The sequence below is a fragment of the Myodes glareolus genome, chromosome 10, assembly GCF_982192425.1.
Source record: "Myodes glareolus chromosome 10, mMyoGla1.1, whole genome shotgun sequence".
In the NCBI taxonomy this organism is placed as follows: domain Eukaryota; kingdom Metazoa; phylum Chordata; class Mammalia; order Rodentia; family Cricetidae; genus Myodes; species Myodes glareolus.
The window spans coordinates 29,329,127-29,345,018 of record NC_142035.1 but is presented as its reverse complement, the minus strand read 5'-3'; the positions used below and the strand labels follow the sequence as shown (position 1 = coordinate 29,345,018).

General features: G+C 37.9%; 1 protein-coding gene across 1 annotated transcript; it reads right to left on the bottom strand.

Annotated features, from left to right (window-relative positions):
* Nucleotides 1-8,148: 8,148 nt before the first annotated feature.
* LOC148120600 (cystatin-S-like) lies at nucleotides 8,149-14,541 on the bottom strand. Its single transcript, XM_087910862.1, has 3 exons — nucleotides 14,311-14,541; nucleotides 12,233-12,340; nucleotides 8,149-8,259 (listed from the first exon to the last, which is right to left on the bottom strand). The coding sequence occupies exons 1-3, from the start codon at nucleotides 14,539-14,541 to the stop codon at nucleotides 8,149-8,151; spliced, it is 450 nt and encodes a 149-aa protein (XP_087766988.1).
* Nucleotides 14,542-15,892: the final 1,351 nt, after the last annotated feature.

Genomic DNA, 15,892 nt, shown 5'->3' with positions numbered 1-15,892 from the left:
ATCGCAGTAACACTAAGGCAGGTCCTATTGCTGGGGACCAGCCTCACCAGAGAAGTGGATCTAAAATTTGGAATGTCTGGAAGATGAAGTGACTATACATACACAGGATTCTGATGCAAACTGCCAGGCTACCAGCTGCAGGGAATGTTCTTCTACTTTCTTCTCTCTGTCCTGAGTATCAAACCTCAGTCTTTTATTGTAAATTTTACACAAGGAAAATGAGTCTTTTCTTCTTGTCACAGGTTAAGCATTACATTGTAATGCAGCTCATAAAAATACAAAGATTCTTTGAAATCAGAACATCATCATTCATCATCACACTGTCCTAGATCCCAAGTTCAATACCAGTCCCTATATTTTTAATTCTTAGCTGAGTTAATCATAAAACAACTTCTGAGGACTTCACCTCAGAGGCTAACTACCTGCAAATTACAGAGACATAGTTCAGGAGGTTCTACTCCATTGTCATCCCTTTCCAGTTGGTTTCCTCACAATTCCAATACATGTCATTTTCCTTTGTAAGACCATAGGCAGTCAACCACGAAGCTCTAGGTTCTTCAGAAAGTTTACTCATCATAGTCAAGTTCCTTTCTTTTTCAGTATAATTATCTCACTAAGTTTCATAATCAGGCAAAGAACATTTTCTGTGTTTTTTTGTTCAAATTTCCCCAATCTTTCATTAGTCGGAAGCTACGGAAATTTCCTCTGTAATCAAGAATGTGTTTTAAAATAATGTACAGAAGACAGAAAAATAAATGACTTTCCATAGGGCTGAGCTGTCCTATTGTAGATCTAGCTTCCAGAACTGAACAATTGTGGCTTTAAGTATAGTCTACCTTTCCTATAAGTCAGAATATATCTATAACACTACAACTGCAACATATTCTCCTACAAGCATGGTACATATGCATTTAAAACATAGATATTAGAGGTATCAATGAACCAAATTTCAACATGGATGTATGCAAACTTGGTTGCTGTTCACTGCTTTTAACAGACAATGCCTGAGAATCTCAAACAAAGAATTTACAACAAAGATAGTCTAACTTCCTATATTCATGGATACAACACATTTCCCTTATGGATTGTAGACTCTCCTGTATCTCTATGGAGCCACTCTGTGATAGGAAAACAACAACAACATCCTTAGTCATGTTCCTAAGAAATTACCCTGAATTTCCCTTTATGGATCCCATACTTTCACGTATGTATGCTTTACATTCTTATAAGCACCGCATGTTCTCCTAACTTTGCTTAAGTTACACACTCCTCAGCATCCTAAATTGCATAACATTTAACTTGTGAGTATTAGAGTAGGAAATCCTGGTTCAGTCTGAGTCAAGATCTGTAAAACTCTAGTGGAACTCTTCTTCCTACCAAATAATGCAGCTCAATGCTGTACATCATTTACTTGAACCTAAACTGCTAACCCAACTATTAATTGTTAGAACAGTGTTTCATCCTTGTTTCAAAATTAGGAAGGAAATTTAGACATGTGCCTTTAGTTCTACGGAAATCTAATATAAATGATAGTGATGGGTCACTGCTTCCCTTTTGGCAGAGGAAAAGGTGAACCAGGGATGCCCACATTCAAGCATCTGGTGTTGCAGTAAGCAACTTGTTTGTTTCCTGGATATCCGGCAGCTCAGACCAGATAAAACCACACAGATACTGTATTAATTAAATCACTCTTGGCCTATTAGCTCTAACTTCTGTTTGGGTAGCTCTTACATTAAATTAACCCATCTTCATTAATCTGTGTATCACTGCAAGGTGTGGTTTACAGGATAAAATTTCTGAGTCTGTCTCTGGCTGAGCTACATGGCTTCTCCCTGACTCTATCATCTTTCTCCTAGTAATCAGTTTAGTTTCCCCCACCTTGTTCTGTTCTGTCCTTCCTTGCTATAGGCTCAAAGCAGTTCCTGTATTAACCAATGGTACTCACAGCATACAGGGGGTATCCCACGTAAATCTGGAATTCAGTTTTCAACAGCAAATTAAAAGCTGATGTTGGTTAAATGAAGAATCCTAGTATTGTGTCAAATGATTTACTGTTGTCTCTCCAGTGCTACTTGGGCTAAAGTCTACAGACAAGCCTGTGGAACCTGACTTTGAATCACCTCTGGATCTCAGGAGAATTGAGCTTTGCAAGACCAACTCATGTGTCTCCTTCTAAATGTTTATTAACAAGGACCATTTAGTAATGAAATTCAGTTTATTTCTAGAAATAAGAAGCAGTCTCTTATCTTTTTCATTTTTCACTTGTTCTGAGTAGGTAACTTTGACTATGCCCTGGTGAGGTAATATTTAGAGGCCAATATTTAATTTATCCAGAGTTTGATACAGTATCAGGCTTGAAACAATGTCTCTGACATCCATGGCTATTTTCAGGTTCTGTGATATCCCAATAATCTCAACTTAAAGATAAGGCTAAATTCAAGCTAGCATATGATGTTACATACAACTATAAAAAGATTAGATAGATGCTGGAGACTCTGGATGAAATTCAGAATATCAATGACCTTGACTTGATAGAGGCTAGACTGAACTCTGATATTCCAATAAGGTAATAATAATGTACTAAAACTCTAGTAGCACAGGTTGTTAGATGATTTACAGATCCCGAGCCTTGTCATTTCCACCCACTTTATCGATTGCATTCAGTTGCATGGCTTTCAGGTCGACAACTCAGAAGCAGTATCTGCTGCCAGTATCTAGAAACTTAATACATTCTTTCCTGTAGTGTGGAGTTGCGGGCAGGCCTGCTTTTCATCCTGCCCAGCTCCTTAGCTAGCTTAGGAGCTTAGCTAGCTTAGCCCCGGAAATAACAACACACAAATTGTATTCATTTAAACACTGCCTGGCCCATTATCTCTAGAGAGTTAGTTACTGGATAACTCTCACATCTTGATTAACCCATTTCTAATAATCTGTGTAGCACCACAAGGTGGTGGCTTACCGGAAAAGATTCAGCATGTCTGACCTGGTGGCTGGCTCCATGGCGTCTGCCCCATTGCCCTCTTCCCAGCATTCTATTTTGTTTACTCCGCCTACCTAATTTTCTGTCCTATCAAAGGGCCAAGGCAGTCTCTTTATTGACCAATGAAAATAACACAATAGACAGATAACCCTCCTTCATCATTTCCCCGTTTTCTGTTTAAACAAAAAAGAAAGGCTTTATTTTAACATAGTAAAATTACATATAACAAAACAGTTATCAAGCAAGAATTACAGTCACAATATTTATAACTATATCTTTACCATAATAATGGAAAACTATAACTATGACTATCCATTCTTGAACTCCATCAAAGACTCCAGAAGGATATAATATTACCTAAGTAAACAAGAGTTAGCAACTTCCAAAACTCTAGAAATGACAGAGACATCTCGCTGACAGGACAGTCACCCAAAGTTCCTCTGTATTGTTGGGGCACCCATCTTCGGCCTTCAGGCCCATAATATCCAGAGACCTTTCCATGAAGCAGGAAATTTCAAAGGCAGTTCAGTCACTATCTGCTGTGTCCTGTAGAATGTCTCGCAGACTCTTTCATGAATCAGGAACCCTGAAAGATCATCCCACCTTTAGGCAAGTTCAGCAGTCCTTTCTCTGTGGGTTCTCTGTGTCCAGTTTATACAACAGTCTAGGTAAGAGATATTGATTTTGAAATTTAACCATCATTTTGCTTTCACAGGATCCCCCAGAAAGAACGTCGCCCCCATGACAGCTGTAAGTAATTCTGGAGAACGACGTCCCCTCTCCCAGTAAAGTTTGTCCTTGGGTTTAGGGACATCATTTAGGGGTTGGTTATAATTAGTATAGGGTTGAGGGTTGGGGGAGGAATTTTATAAGTGCAGAAATCTTAAAAAAAATAGGGATAATTGGATTATGGGATAATAGCTTTGTACTTGTGAGTTATTGTTTTTAGACTAATATATTGGTATTGATTCTTATATATTGATACAAAGTTAAATTATATTGACTATTTTATGCATGCATGCTTCTACCTCTGTTTAAAACATTTTTATGTATTGACATATATATATATATTGTATTGATATATGTATACTTTACCATATTTCATTTTACACTTCTACCTCTGATTAAGATACTTATATATTGTTTATGTATTGATATATATTTACCATATTGCAATGTATACTTGCACATTGTTTATATTTGGAGGTCATATTGTCCCCATTTATTGCACAGTTGTTTACTATTTCAGTCTTTAAGTTAGATATATATTGAGAATTATATAGATCAATAGTCATCTAAGTTTGTCATTTATAATTAGACTAATCAGGTTCTTTAGATACATAGAGATTATATTCAGTATAGATAGATAATCTTCAACCTCTTCAAAGAGCTGTAGAAAATGGCCTTTAATCTAATTCAGAGTTCTGTGGTAGGGAGACAAAATCGCTCCTGGCAATACCGATCTATTTCCAAGAGAATGTTGAGCACCAAAGACACTCCACCTGGAGCCTTTCTTCTTGGCAGAACTGGCCTTTGGGTAAAGAAATGCCCATACCTCAACTACTGACAGAGTTACAGAGTATCTGTAAATGGCTAAAACAGGACTGTCATATCCTGCCAAGACAGGGTAAGATAGTTTTGAAAAGTTCCTTGCCTTTGAAAATGGTATGTCAGTTACGTTAGGCCTTAGCCAAAGTTGGTTGCTTCAACGCTGCAAACGTGACTTTGGGTGTTTGCCCAGGTAGCCAGTTGTCTCTGTGATTTGTTACATGTTCTGGAAGTTTGATTGCACTTCCTAATTACTCAGGTAGCATTATTTCCCTTCTCAGATCTTTGATGGGATTGAAGATTATATAAACATAGTTACTTTCCTTTCATGACTTGGCCAAGTTATTTATTATACAAGACTTTAGCTAGTTAGAATAGGATATTTGTACTTATTGTATATAATTGTATAGGTTTATACTTACTGTATATAATTTCGTAGTAGGCTTAGAACTCTCTTACTTAAGCAAAAGGGGGAGGTGCTGTGGGAGTATTTTCCGCTGCCTCAGCCAATAGTCGCTGAAGCACAAGCCCACAGTGTGGCGGGGGAAATACCAGCCCACTGGGGCGTGGTATATTTCTCTTTTAAAAAGAGACGCAGATCCCGGATCAGACCCTCTTGGTTCCGGCGCTTGGTCCCGGCTCATGCTCCCGGCTCCTGCTCCAGCAACTAGGGTCCCTTCCTGAGGGTTTATGGTGTATGTAAGTTTTACCTCACAAAATAAATAACCCCTTAAAACATAACTGGTGAGGGATTGATTCGCCGATACTTTCCAGTAGTTTCCTCTGTAGAATTGGCTGTGAGTGCTTCTAAAGAAACAAAGCAAACATGCCAGTAGAGAGACAAACAAGTTCTTCATTTTATCCTTTCAATTTTGTGTGCATTGGCCTTTCCAATATCTGTCTGTCTCTCTGTCTTTCTTTCTTTCTTTCTTTCTTTCTTTCTTTCTTTCTTTCTTTCTTTCCTCTCATGCTACCTACCTCTCTCTTTTCTTCTTTCTTTCTTTCTTTCTCTCTTTTGTTTCTACTCATCTCTCTTTCTTTTTCTTTTTCTTTGACTCCCTTCCTTCCTTTCTTTTTTCTTTCTTTCTTCCTTCCTCTCTCTCTCTTTCTATCTCTTTCACTCTGTCTCTCATCCACTGACTTGTTTTCATCATTGCTTTTTTGATTTCTTTCTTCTTTCCTTTCTTTCGTCTTTTTAATCAATAATTTGTTGTTTTGAGATCAGGTAATACCACTTAATTCTAGAAGGCATCTAACTACCTATAGAGACCTTTCTATGTTTGATGCCAAAATTATCAATTTTCCTCTACTTCCTAAGCAATGGGATTAAAGGAATTCATCACCACACAGGCTGATGGTTCTTTTTTTTTTTAGCTAACTGAGTAGATGGAAACTCTCAGCTTTAGAACATTAAGCAATTCATTGTTTTACATAGATTAATCTTGAATGCAAGTTTAACTGAGTAATATTTTTCATGCAGAAAGAATAAAAGTGATATCACAAAAATTCTCTTTATTGTAAATATAACCTTTACTCGATGGACACTAATATATGCTTTAAACCAAGTTTTCATCATCAACATTCTTCCTTGTGTCCAATATGTAACAAAAAGTTGTTTAATGTACTTTTTAAATTTTAAAGAGAAGCATATTTCCTCTACTATGTTTTTCATATACAAAAATATATGCATATAGGAATATAGTTGGTATGCTCTGAGCCTAACTTTCAAAACAAAAAAGCAAGCACCTGTATTAAGTATCTCCCTTAGCTCCCTTTAATGATATAGTAAAACAAGTAATATGAAATAAATAAAATTTTTTCTTAATTACTTTAGATATTTGTATTTTCAGAGTGACTGAAAACAACTCAAGATACCAGGGTTATCTACATGAGCACTGGATTGAAAGTATTCACTGATGCCAGATGTGTTAAAATTTGGAAGTTCAACAATTAAAGACAGTGCCATCCCCTATCGTGGAAAATCTCAGAAACATGTAGTGCAACCATAATATTTTGGACCCCTTCAACTTTTCCCCCACATGTCATTTTACAGACTTTCTCACTCTCTTCAAGCTCATACTTCTTTCCTTCCCCTCTTTCTCATTCTGTCAAAAGCCTCAGAAGAGACGGTATGGATATCTTTTCATAATATCAGAGAACACAATGAGATAAACTCATGCAGCTGTTGTTTTAAGATCATGTGTGGCCACAATTCCCTGCATTCACCACTGTTTATTTGAAAGAGAGTATACTGTAACTAAATCTAAAACAAATGCTTGTCTATAAACAGAAACGTAAATTTCTCAAAGTTGCTAAACATACATTTCAATTGCCAGGTTTATCATGGTTTTCATATTGGATTTTGTACACAGGTTTATATTTGTGAGAAAAAATTTGCTTCTGTAGATTTGACCTCAAATCCAACCACACTGTCATCAATCGCATCTCTAAGAAAAAGTGCAGTTTTTGGAAAGTATATATACTTCAAGTAAGATTATCTTGAATTTTGGGAGTTTTGATGTTGAATAAAATGGTTGACTAAATATAGTAAGTAGCAATCCAAGCAACAGCTGTTGTGGTACTGAACACTAGATGGAAGAGAAGACACTTCCAAATAAGTTATGTAAGTATTTTTCTGTATCATGAATGCAAGTGTATAGTGTCTTCAAGAATAGCATCATATCACCTATTTCTAATGGTCTACTAATGAAAATAGATAGTGGATTTTTTGGGTTTTGGGAATTTCTGTTGTATCTCACTCCAGAAATGTTCAGGATGATACCCTGACTTGTAGAGAAAAGTGATAATGTAACATAGAATAAAAACAGCTTTATATTTGCACTATTAAAATTTATTTCAATAGGATTCACAAAGACGTTCCTTCAGAAATGGCAGGGTTGAATATTCATGGATCCTCTAACCGAATTTCTTCACAATGGATAACGGCATCATTGGTTCAGGCGTTGGCTGACTAAAACAAAAGAGTTTGGGGGACATTATGAGTTCAACTTGAAATTTATAGGACTTTGCCCAAGATGATCAACCTGTGAGTTCACAAATTGGGTAGAATCTGGGAAGTAAATTACTGAGCAGAAATGAATAGAATTTATTAGAGAGTGAACAAGCAGAGAAGATGCACAAGAGATTAAGAAGTAGGATGAAGATGCCCCTGGTGTGAATGATGCAGAGGATGACCCAGTTCTGGGGGCAAGCAAGAGTTATGTGAAGAGAAAAGAAGCATAGAGGCAAGCAACAGTACAAGGACAGGCAAGAAAGCATTGAATAGGAGGCTGTAAAATACCCTACACTAGATAGGAGAGAAAGATAAAAGGTCACCAGAATCCCAGGTTGTTCTCAATGTCTACTCCACACTCACTTCAGCTCCATATTCAGCCTTGGATCCAAGTCCAAGTCTAAGAAGACCATGACTTGCCTGCTCCACGTCCCCACTGCCCCTGTTGAAAACCCTCACTCTAACTCTCACATGAATCTTAAAATGATACTGACAGTCACTTATACAGAATTCCCTTTGGTGAGTGTTACCATCGTATCATACTATTCGGAAGCTTTCATCCTAGGGGTGCTAAAGCTGGCCAAGCTATAGGTAGGATCATTCCAAGTCATCCAAAGTCTTTGCAGTCAAACCCCGACTGTAGATCCACCTCAGGGTCTTCCAACATGGACACTGCATCGTCAGCCTCTTTGGGCTCAGCAGCAGTGTGAAGAACCCTCTAAGAGACAACTGAATAGTACAAACCTACTACAAGGAGCTTTAAGTGCAGGGTCTCTGATGTGGAATTCATTTAGTTCTTATACTGACTGTAGGTTTACATTAGAAGGGATATAATGTGCATCCTAGAAAGTTACGCTTTGTGTCGAGCCACCTGTGCTAATCAAGAGAATGACAATCACTTTTATCTGCTCACAGTTCTGAACTCAGTGAACAATGCTCAGTGAACAAGCATTTCACTGAGATTTATCTGAACAAAACACACTGAATGTTTTCCTATGATAGGAGCTTTAGGAGAGCTTTTGTTCTGACCTCATATTTTGTGTCAGGCCCTCTTTTCTTGAGAGATGATGTGTGTTTCCTAATTAAACTATGCATCAGGATCAGCACAGATTCAACTCTTGACAGCTCATGTTCTCTTGAATGGAGTTTAATTTTCTACATCCCAATAATGTAAAATAAAGAAGGAGACTGATGATAGTTTTTTCCATTTGTTGGGTGTGAATGAAGTCTTTGGATGGAGGTGTCACCTTCCCTGAGGTGCACTCTCACAGAATGAGGGACATGAACTCCAAACATTCAGAGTGGGACTACATCATATCATCTTCACTTTTAGGCGAAAAGCACTCAAGACAGGTTCCTCGTATTTGCTTGTTATGGAAGGGATTTGACTGTGCTGTTTCAGTGGCCAGACAGAGATAAATTCAATATTTGTGTCATAAGCTGTATGTAGAATAATGATAGATAAAGGCTAAGAGGACGTGTATTTATTACTGTGACTTCCATTTAGAGACAGAGTTATGCCCCTCTTCTATAGAAGTGGGGCCACATAAAAAACCAATCATTAAAATGCCTCCTTAGCTCATTGTGGTTTGATGGAGTGGCAGTTTTTATTTAGCAAAAGTCTATTTGTGATTTTTCAGACAGATTCAAAATGAAATCTCCACATAAAAACTTTTGCTGCACCAGAACAGAGAAGACTGTAATCACCTGTCACCTATCTCCTCCATGGAATTACATCAGCAAGGATTATATGGTTTTGTATAAGTTTTGTAAAGCTCTGGATCATTTCACCCTTTGTTGGAGTCTTGTTAGTATTTTACTGATGAATAATTCACATAAAAGCCCATGCACAAAAATAAATAAACACTTTTAGTTTCTGATTTACAGGTATTTAAACATTTTCCTGACAGAAATAGAATCCATTCCTCATCATATATGAATTATTTCTGAATCTGGGCAGAGAATGAGGCTAATTTCATTAGGTAACTTGTGCTTTTGAGGGTGGATCATCTCTATGCTTTGTAGCTATGTCATATACCTTAATACCTAAATCTGTTTTATGAGAGTAGCTTAGGTTAAGTTGCAGCAATATTGCACCCTTTTCCCTCATCCCTCGGCAAATGGCCACTGTGTCTGTATAATTGACTTCCACTCCCTTACTTTATTTAATTTTATTTGAGTTCTCAATAATCCAATGACAGCAGGCCTTGTACTGATTTCATATGATAACTCCCAATAATAACTTTCCTATCCCTTCACTCTGCTTATCAAGATCTTGTGAGGTTTTTCGATGAACAATGAAAGAACCAATATAAGGGAATACTGGAATGCTACATCCACGGCTGTCTCCCCAGTGTAGCAGAAATGCTGACTAGGCAGGCAAGTATTGCCGGAGGATTGGGATCTGTGCTTCTTGGAGCTGTATTTCAGGCGGTCCCTTGGCAATAAGTTATGGTATAATGCCACCTGAGTCGCCATTTGTACTGACTCGACTTTGCTGTCCTTAGAGCCATAATGTGTGTCTTTTCCCTTGTCTATGTGTTCTTTCTAATCCTTGCATATTGCTAACAGATCAGACTATTCCAGGCAGTTGCAGATACAAACAAGACTGCTGAGGACATTTTTGAATTCTGCCCCACCATTCATTAAAGCCTCAAAAGAAGTAGCCAGTTCTGGGAATTGGCAGGGTCATCATTAGGATAATTCCTTGATGATGTGGAACAAAAGGAGTAAATTTTACTAGGAAAAACCTTAGAAACCTTCTACAGGAAAACAGTATTAGGCATTTACGTGCAATTTAACAGGAGGCCTACTCAGCCTTCCTTATGACCAGAAAACCTAGGCTAATTACAACATCTGACCCTGAGAGTCGGGAAGAGAAGAGAGTTGAGATTAATGGTGTGAGATGAGTTTCAGACAAGTTTGAGATCATGTCTTTACAGTTTCCTAGCAGAAAGTTTTCTCAGGGAGATAGTAGCCTTCTTCTTTCTCACCCAGACACACAAGGTCACTTAGATAAGCCCACCCAGCCACCAGTTACAGGCTGATAAAGATGGCCTAACTCAGGAACAGTGGCCTCTCTAAAAACAAGAAAAAAGGGTAACTTTACAGAATGTGAGGAAGCAAAAGTCCTTGTACTCATGCCAAAGCATCTTTAAAGATTCTCTTTGTAAAACTGTTTTATGCTGTTCTTTTCTATTTTATAATCTGATGATGTATGTCTTTGCCAAGTTCTTTGTTTGTAAAAATATAAAATGCCTCGCACTGAAAAAGTAAAAACGCAGCACCTTTTTCAAAATACATTGAGGATGGTCTGTCTGTCATTCCTCCACCATATCCTAAAATCTCCTGTCCTTCATCCTGTTCCCGCATGGTCTGAGTGGCTCGCCTGAGCCAGTCCGTGGCACTGGAAAGGACTGGAAAAGAACAATGGGCAGTGCTGGGTTATGAGGGCATAGCCCTAGCAGCCTAATCTACTGTGAAACTTGGTGCAGGTAATTGAAATACACCCAGAATACAAGATCATCTGTGAGAATGATGAGTCACGGTCAGAGGGGTGTGAGAGCTACACAACACTATTTGACAGGAACTTACATTTTGTTACATTTGGAACTTATCAGGGTCATCTGGTTCTCTAATTTCTCAACATAAACCTCAAAATGGCAGTTTTTTTCCTGCAAAAGAAGAGAGTAGGCTAATTAGTGCTGATTAACACTAAGAGGAAAATTGGCATCCAGAAGTGTCATATTGGAGTTTGAATGATGCAGTAGGATGTAATTCAAGACCTCTACCATATCCAATGACACTCCACCTGAATCAGTGGAGTCTGCTGACCTCCAACCTATCATATCATAAGGAATAGGTGAACATCGGAGGCTCCCAGGATTTCATATCTCCTTGTCAAAATGGCCCTTTAAGAAGTAGCTTATTACTCATGAATTGATTTTAGAAGTCATGAAAGGGGGATTGACTCAGTAAGCTGTACCTCCTCCACATCATTGCTGACCAAGGACAGCAATGATGAATATGGGGCTTGGTACACAAAAAGTCTTGAAGATGACCTGGCAGTGAATGGCAGCATGATGAAGAATTGAAGTGATATACAGAACCACTCTATCTCAAAACACTGAATTTACAGGAAATCTTTGAATTGGTTGCATGGGTGAAACACTGAATTGCTACCTTCATTTGTGGGTGATCTGAACAGGAGCTCAGTTTGTGATTGTGAAGAACTTTTCTCATAAAGGGAACCTGAGGCTGTCTAGTCCTATCCAAGAGGAAACATAACCAAAGCATTCAGGATATTCTCTGAGTACCTAATTTACACTTTGACCCAGAAAGGAACTCAGAATTTTAATGTACATAAATGTCAGCCCCTTATGCTGTATATGTTTGTAATAATCCTCATATGTATTCATAAAAAAACCACACTCTCTTCACACATACAAGTACATTCACTTCTTGAAACACAACTGTGTCATATATGCACCTTCACAAATTTGTCCTTGTATGAGTAAAAACACCCCAATAACCCAGTGTACATGTGGACACACACTCTCACATACACCCCTTTAATGTTTTCACATACCTGAACATTTGTAGGCATAATCTGAAATGTACTTTCACAAACTATAATTATTGTAAACACTCCTGAGTGTATAATAGGTCTAGGATATTCAGCATGTTCATACCTGAAGCGGCATTTTTGAGGGACAGTATTCCAAGGAAGACTGGGACTTCAAACATGTGGTTCGGACTAGGATCACATCGATGACATATTTTGTTCCAGCTGCGTCATACTACAGAGAGAAAAAGTTGATTCACTTTAAACATCAGACTGACCTCCAAATACAGCTCTTTTACATCACAGTGTCAGTGGGTTTGAATGCCTTGCATTGAAGACCTGCCATGAAAATCATCCACATACCACTTAAAGAGGGATGACTGCAACTAGCTCTTATATTTTCTTCTGAACAAGACTCATAAGTGTATAATATTGCTATTAAATGAGATAGGACAGAGAATGCAGAATTTTCTAAGTGATGTGTTCATTCATAGGACAAATCTAACTGTAAGTTCCAGCACAGAGGTCAGGAAGAAGCAGTCCTGGAACACTAAGTAAAGTAGTGATGTTCATGACTAAAGTATACCTGGATCACATTCAAAACAGATGATCATTTCCTACCTTTGATCTAGGTCCATCCCTATGTAGACAAGACGACAAGGGATGCTTGACTAAAAGAATGTTTCAATAACCAAAATAATGATCCTTTATTGTCAACAACTTCAGTGTGACCATACCATTTACTGTGAAACTCTCCAATGTGTCTTACATTTTTAATTAAAGAAATTTACCTATTTTTTCTACAGAGAATCTCAGACACAAATTGACAGAAGGTGCAGAAGTAAATGTGATAATTTAGCAGATGAGGATATTAGAACACTATGAACACAGAGGTGAATCTCATGCTTCCTCTAGTATTAGGTTTCACTTGACTGAAATGAGACTCACATCCCTATAGGTGTAAGCTCCACTAAGATTTTCTTGTAGCTTACTACACTGTCACAAAATATCTGAATGAAGGAACTCTTGTAGCAGTTTGTTTTTATATATTGTTCAGAAATAGAGAGATGCCAGTCAATCACAGTAAGAAAAGTCTCTGAGAATCATGGAGTTAACAGATGACAGGCAACAGAGAATAGGGCATAGAAGAAGGGTCCAAAGACTACATGTTGAGAAAAGCATGTCTCTAGTGACATTTTTGTTCAAGTTGGCCCCTTCACTGATCACTCTTTGATACTTGTTGATATCAGCATGTTTAAGACGCATCTGTTGATTAGGTCACATCAATCTCCTCATGATCCAATCAAATCTGGAAAAGTCCACACACAAACATTCAGGATGATTTTCTTATTAATCACTTATCTATTTATCACATAAAATATTTAATTGACCCATTAGATCTAACCTTCCTTTATCTGGAGAATTAGATTTGCAACAGAAGAAGGGAGAGGGAAGGAGACTGGGAAATAGGTGGTATCCAGATGCTTGATGTGAAAGACCCAAAAAATGCATAAAAAGTTAATTTATAAAAGGAGAAATTAAAAATTCTGGGAAGAAATGACACTAAAATGTCTCCTATATATGCATGACCTTGAGAAAACAAAGAAGCTGAATCATGTCAAACCAGTAAAATGAAATATTGAAGTGTAGTGATGGATTGACAGAAAGTCTCTGCCTACAGATTTGATTATTCTTAGTATTCCCCATAGACAGAATAAAAATTAAATGAAAGACATAAAAAACAATCATTTATGGAATAGAGATGTGATATAAAATTGTCTATTTTATAATCATTTATTTATATGTTGAAGCTGACTCCCGGTTCTTGGATGTTGATGGCAGGGTGTTCATCCTATAAGAGTCTGACTTGTAGACTCTTTCAAAGTGTGGCTGCGAAATTTAGTAAGGAACACACACACCCCCTACATGCAGCATTTCTCCAAGGTTTAAAACAGTCTAATAGAGACTATTTGACCTGGATAACCTCAATCTATAGGAGCTTCCAGAAAACAGCAAATCTTAGAATAAGGCTTAATGCGAGACAGTGGCCTATGGATACTGCCATTATGTACACTGCACTGTTGACAAATCACAGTGAACTTCATTCAGGACTGGAGCAGCAGGAAGAAATCTATGCTTGACTAAGAAGACATATATGGCCCTCTAAGTTACAAATTCAGGTTCCTTCACATAAAAATCACATACCTGGAAATCTAGAAAATACCATAGCTGAACATCATTCAGATACAAGTCATCGCTATTTTCATTGTACTTGCTGACAGCATATTGCAGTGCCTCTGAAGCCCCAATCTTCGGTACACTGAATTTTTCTTTGCCATTCTGCAGAGTGTGAACCAACATAGGGCTCAGGCTCAAGTTCAGAACCACCATGAGAGTGGTCAGCATGAGCAGTGGAGCATGGAGTAGACCGGCCATGATTTTTGTTGACTTGGAATTATATCCAAGCTTGATTTCTTGCCGATGTGAGCCTGGACAAGCCAGTGAGTACAGCTTAGAAGTGATCTTCCCTTTTATAGGGAACTCTTTTCCTTCATAGGCTCCTTGCCAGTACCCAATGCTCTTTCAAACTTACCCCACCTCTTCCTGTTCCTCTCCCCTATATTTTAGCTGTTTTCATACTGCCTCAACTGTAATTCAGATCTGGCTTCTGTCTTCAGTTTCTTTCTAGTCCACAGCAGTAGCATGTTCCCCAACTCTTCATTACCTCTGTATTACCTCTGATTCTCAATCTCTCACAACTGCAGTCTATCACTTAATACCAGCTTTCTATACAGACACTATCCATCAGCTTCAGTGCTCTCCTGAGTTAGTCATTCTGTGTACTCAGGGTATTACTGGTCTCTTGCCTACAAAGATCTCTAACTTTCTAGGTGAAATCTTAGGGTCCATGAAGATCTTTCTCTTTGTGGTCCTATAAGTACAGATTAGTCTGGAGTCACAATTCAGTATTACCCATAAAAAGACAGCATTTCAGGGAATTCAGGGACATTAAGTCCTGCCTTTTTCATGGGAACCTTCCATTGCGAAAATTTCTGATATATCCTTCAATGTGGCCAGTGTCAGGTTGTTTTCTTCCCATGAATCATTAGAAAGAGTTATTACACTCAGAAAAGGAAGTGATTTTGATGACTCTTTGCTGGCTTATTCCAGCTTGCTCAGGTAGCATTTTAAAAACAAAACTCAGGACATTCTGTTCAATGGTTAGTGTATAGTTCACCTGGGATGAATCATACATGGAAAAAACAACAGAAATGTAGAGATGGCCCAGTGATTATGAGCACTTGATGATTTCCCCAAAGAACTGAGTTCAGGTGCTGGTATCCAAATCAAGCAATTGACTAAATTTGAAATAGCCAGCAAATAGAAACCAATGATTCTGCCTTTGGTTGTCATTGTTAGACTCCATTAGTTATCTGTATACATCTTGAACATTTAACCTACACTACAGCAGAGAAGGACTGTGATCCATCCTGGCTTCTCTTTCTTCTATAAAGCATATATATGTATTGGTCATGCTGTACTCTGTATTTTTCTCATTCATTGTGGGAATCTGGTTGTTGTATTACTAATGAGTAACAAATATATATGAACATGAACAAAGCAGGAACACACTATCAGTCTCTGCTTCTTAGTAGTTCTTAAAGATTACCTGATAGAAAAAGAATCCAGGACTCATCACAAATGAACTACATGGGAATCTTAGGAGAGATAAATGTCACATCCATTAGTTGACTTCTGCTTGTAGCTTATATATGTTGGACATCAC

Coding starts and splice junctions, on each gene's coding strand:
- LOC148120600 (XM_087910862.1), bottom strand. CDS start 14,541: ATGGCCGGTCTACTCCATGCTCCACTGCTCATGCTGACCACTCTCATG. Junction 12,341..14,310: donor GGTATTTTCTAGATTTCCAG/GTATGTGATTTT, acceptor TTCTCTCTGTAG/TATGACGCAGCTGGAACAAA. Junction 8,260..12,232: donor CCTCAAAAATGCCGCTTCAG/GTATGAACATGC, acceptor GTTGTCTCTTAG/AGGGTTCTTCACACTGCTGC.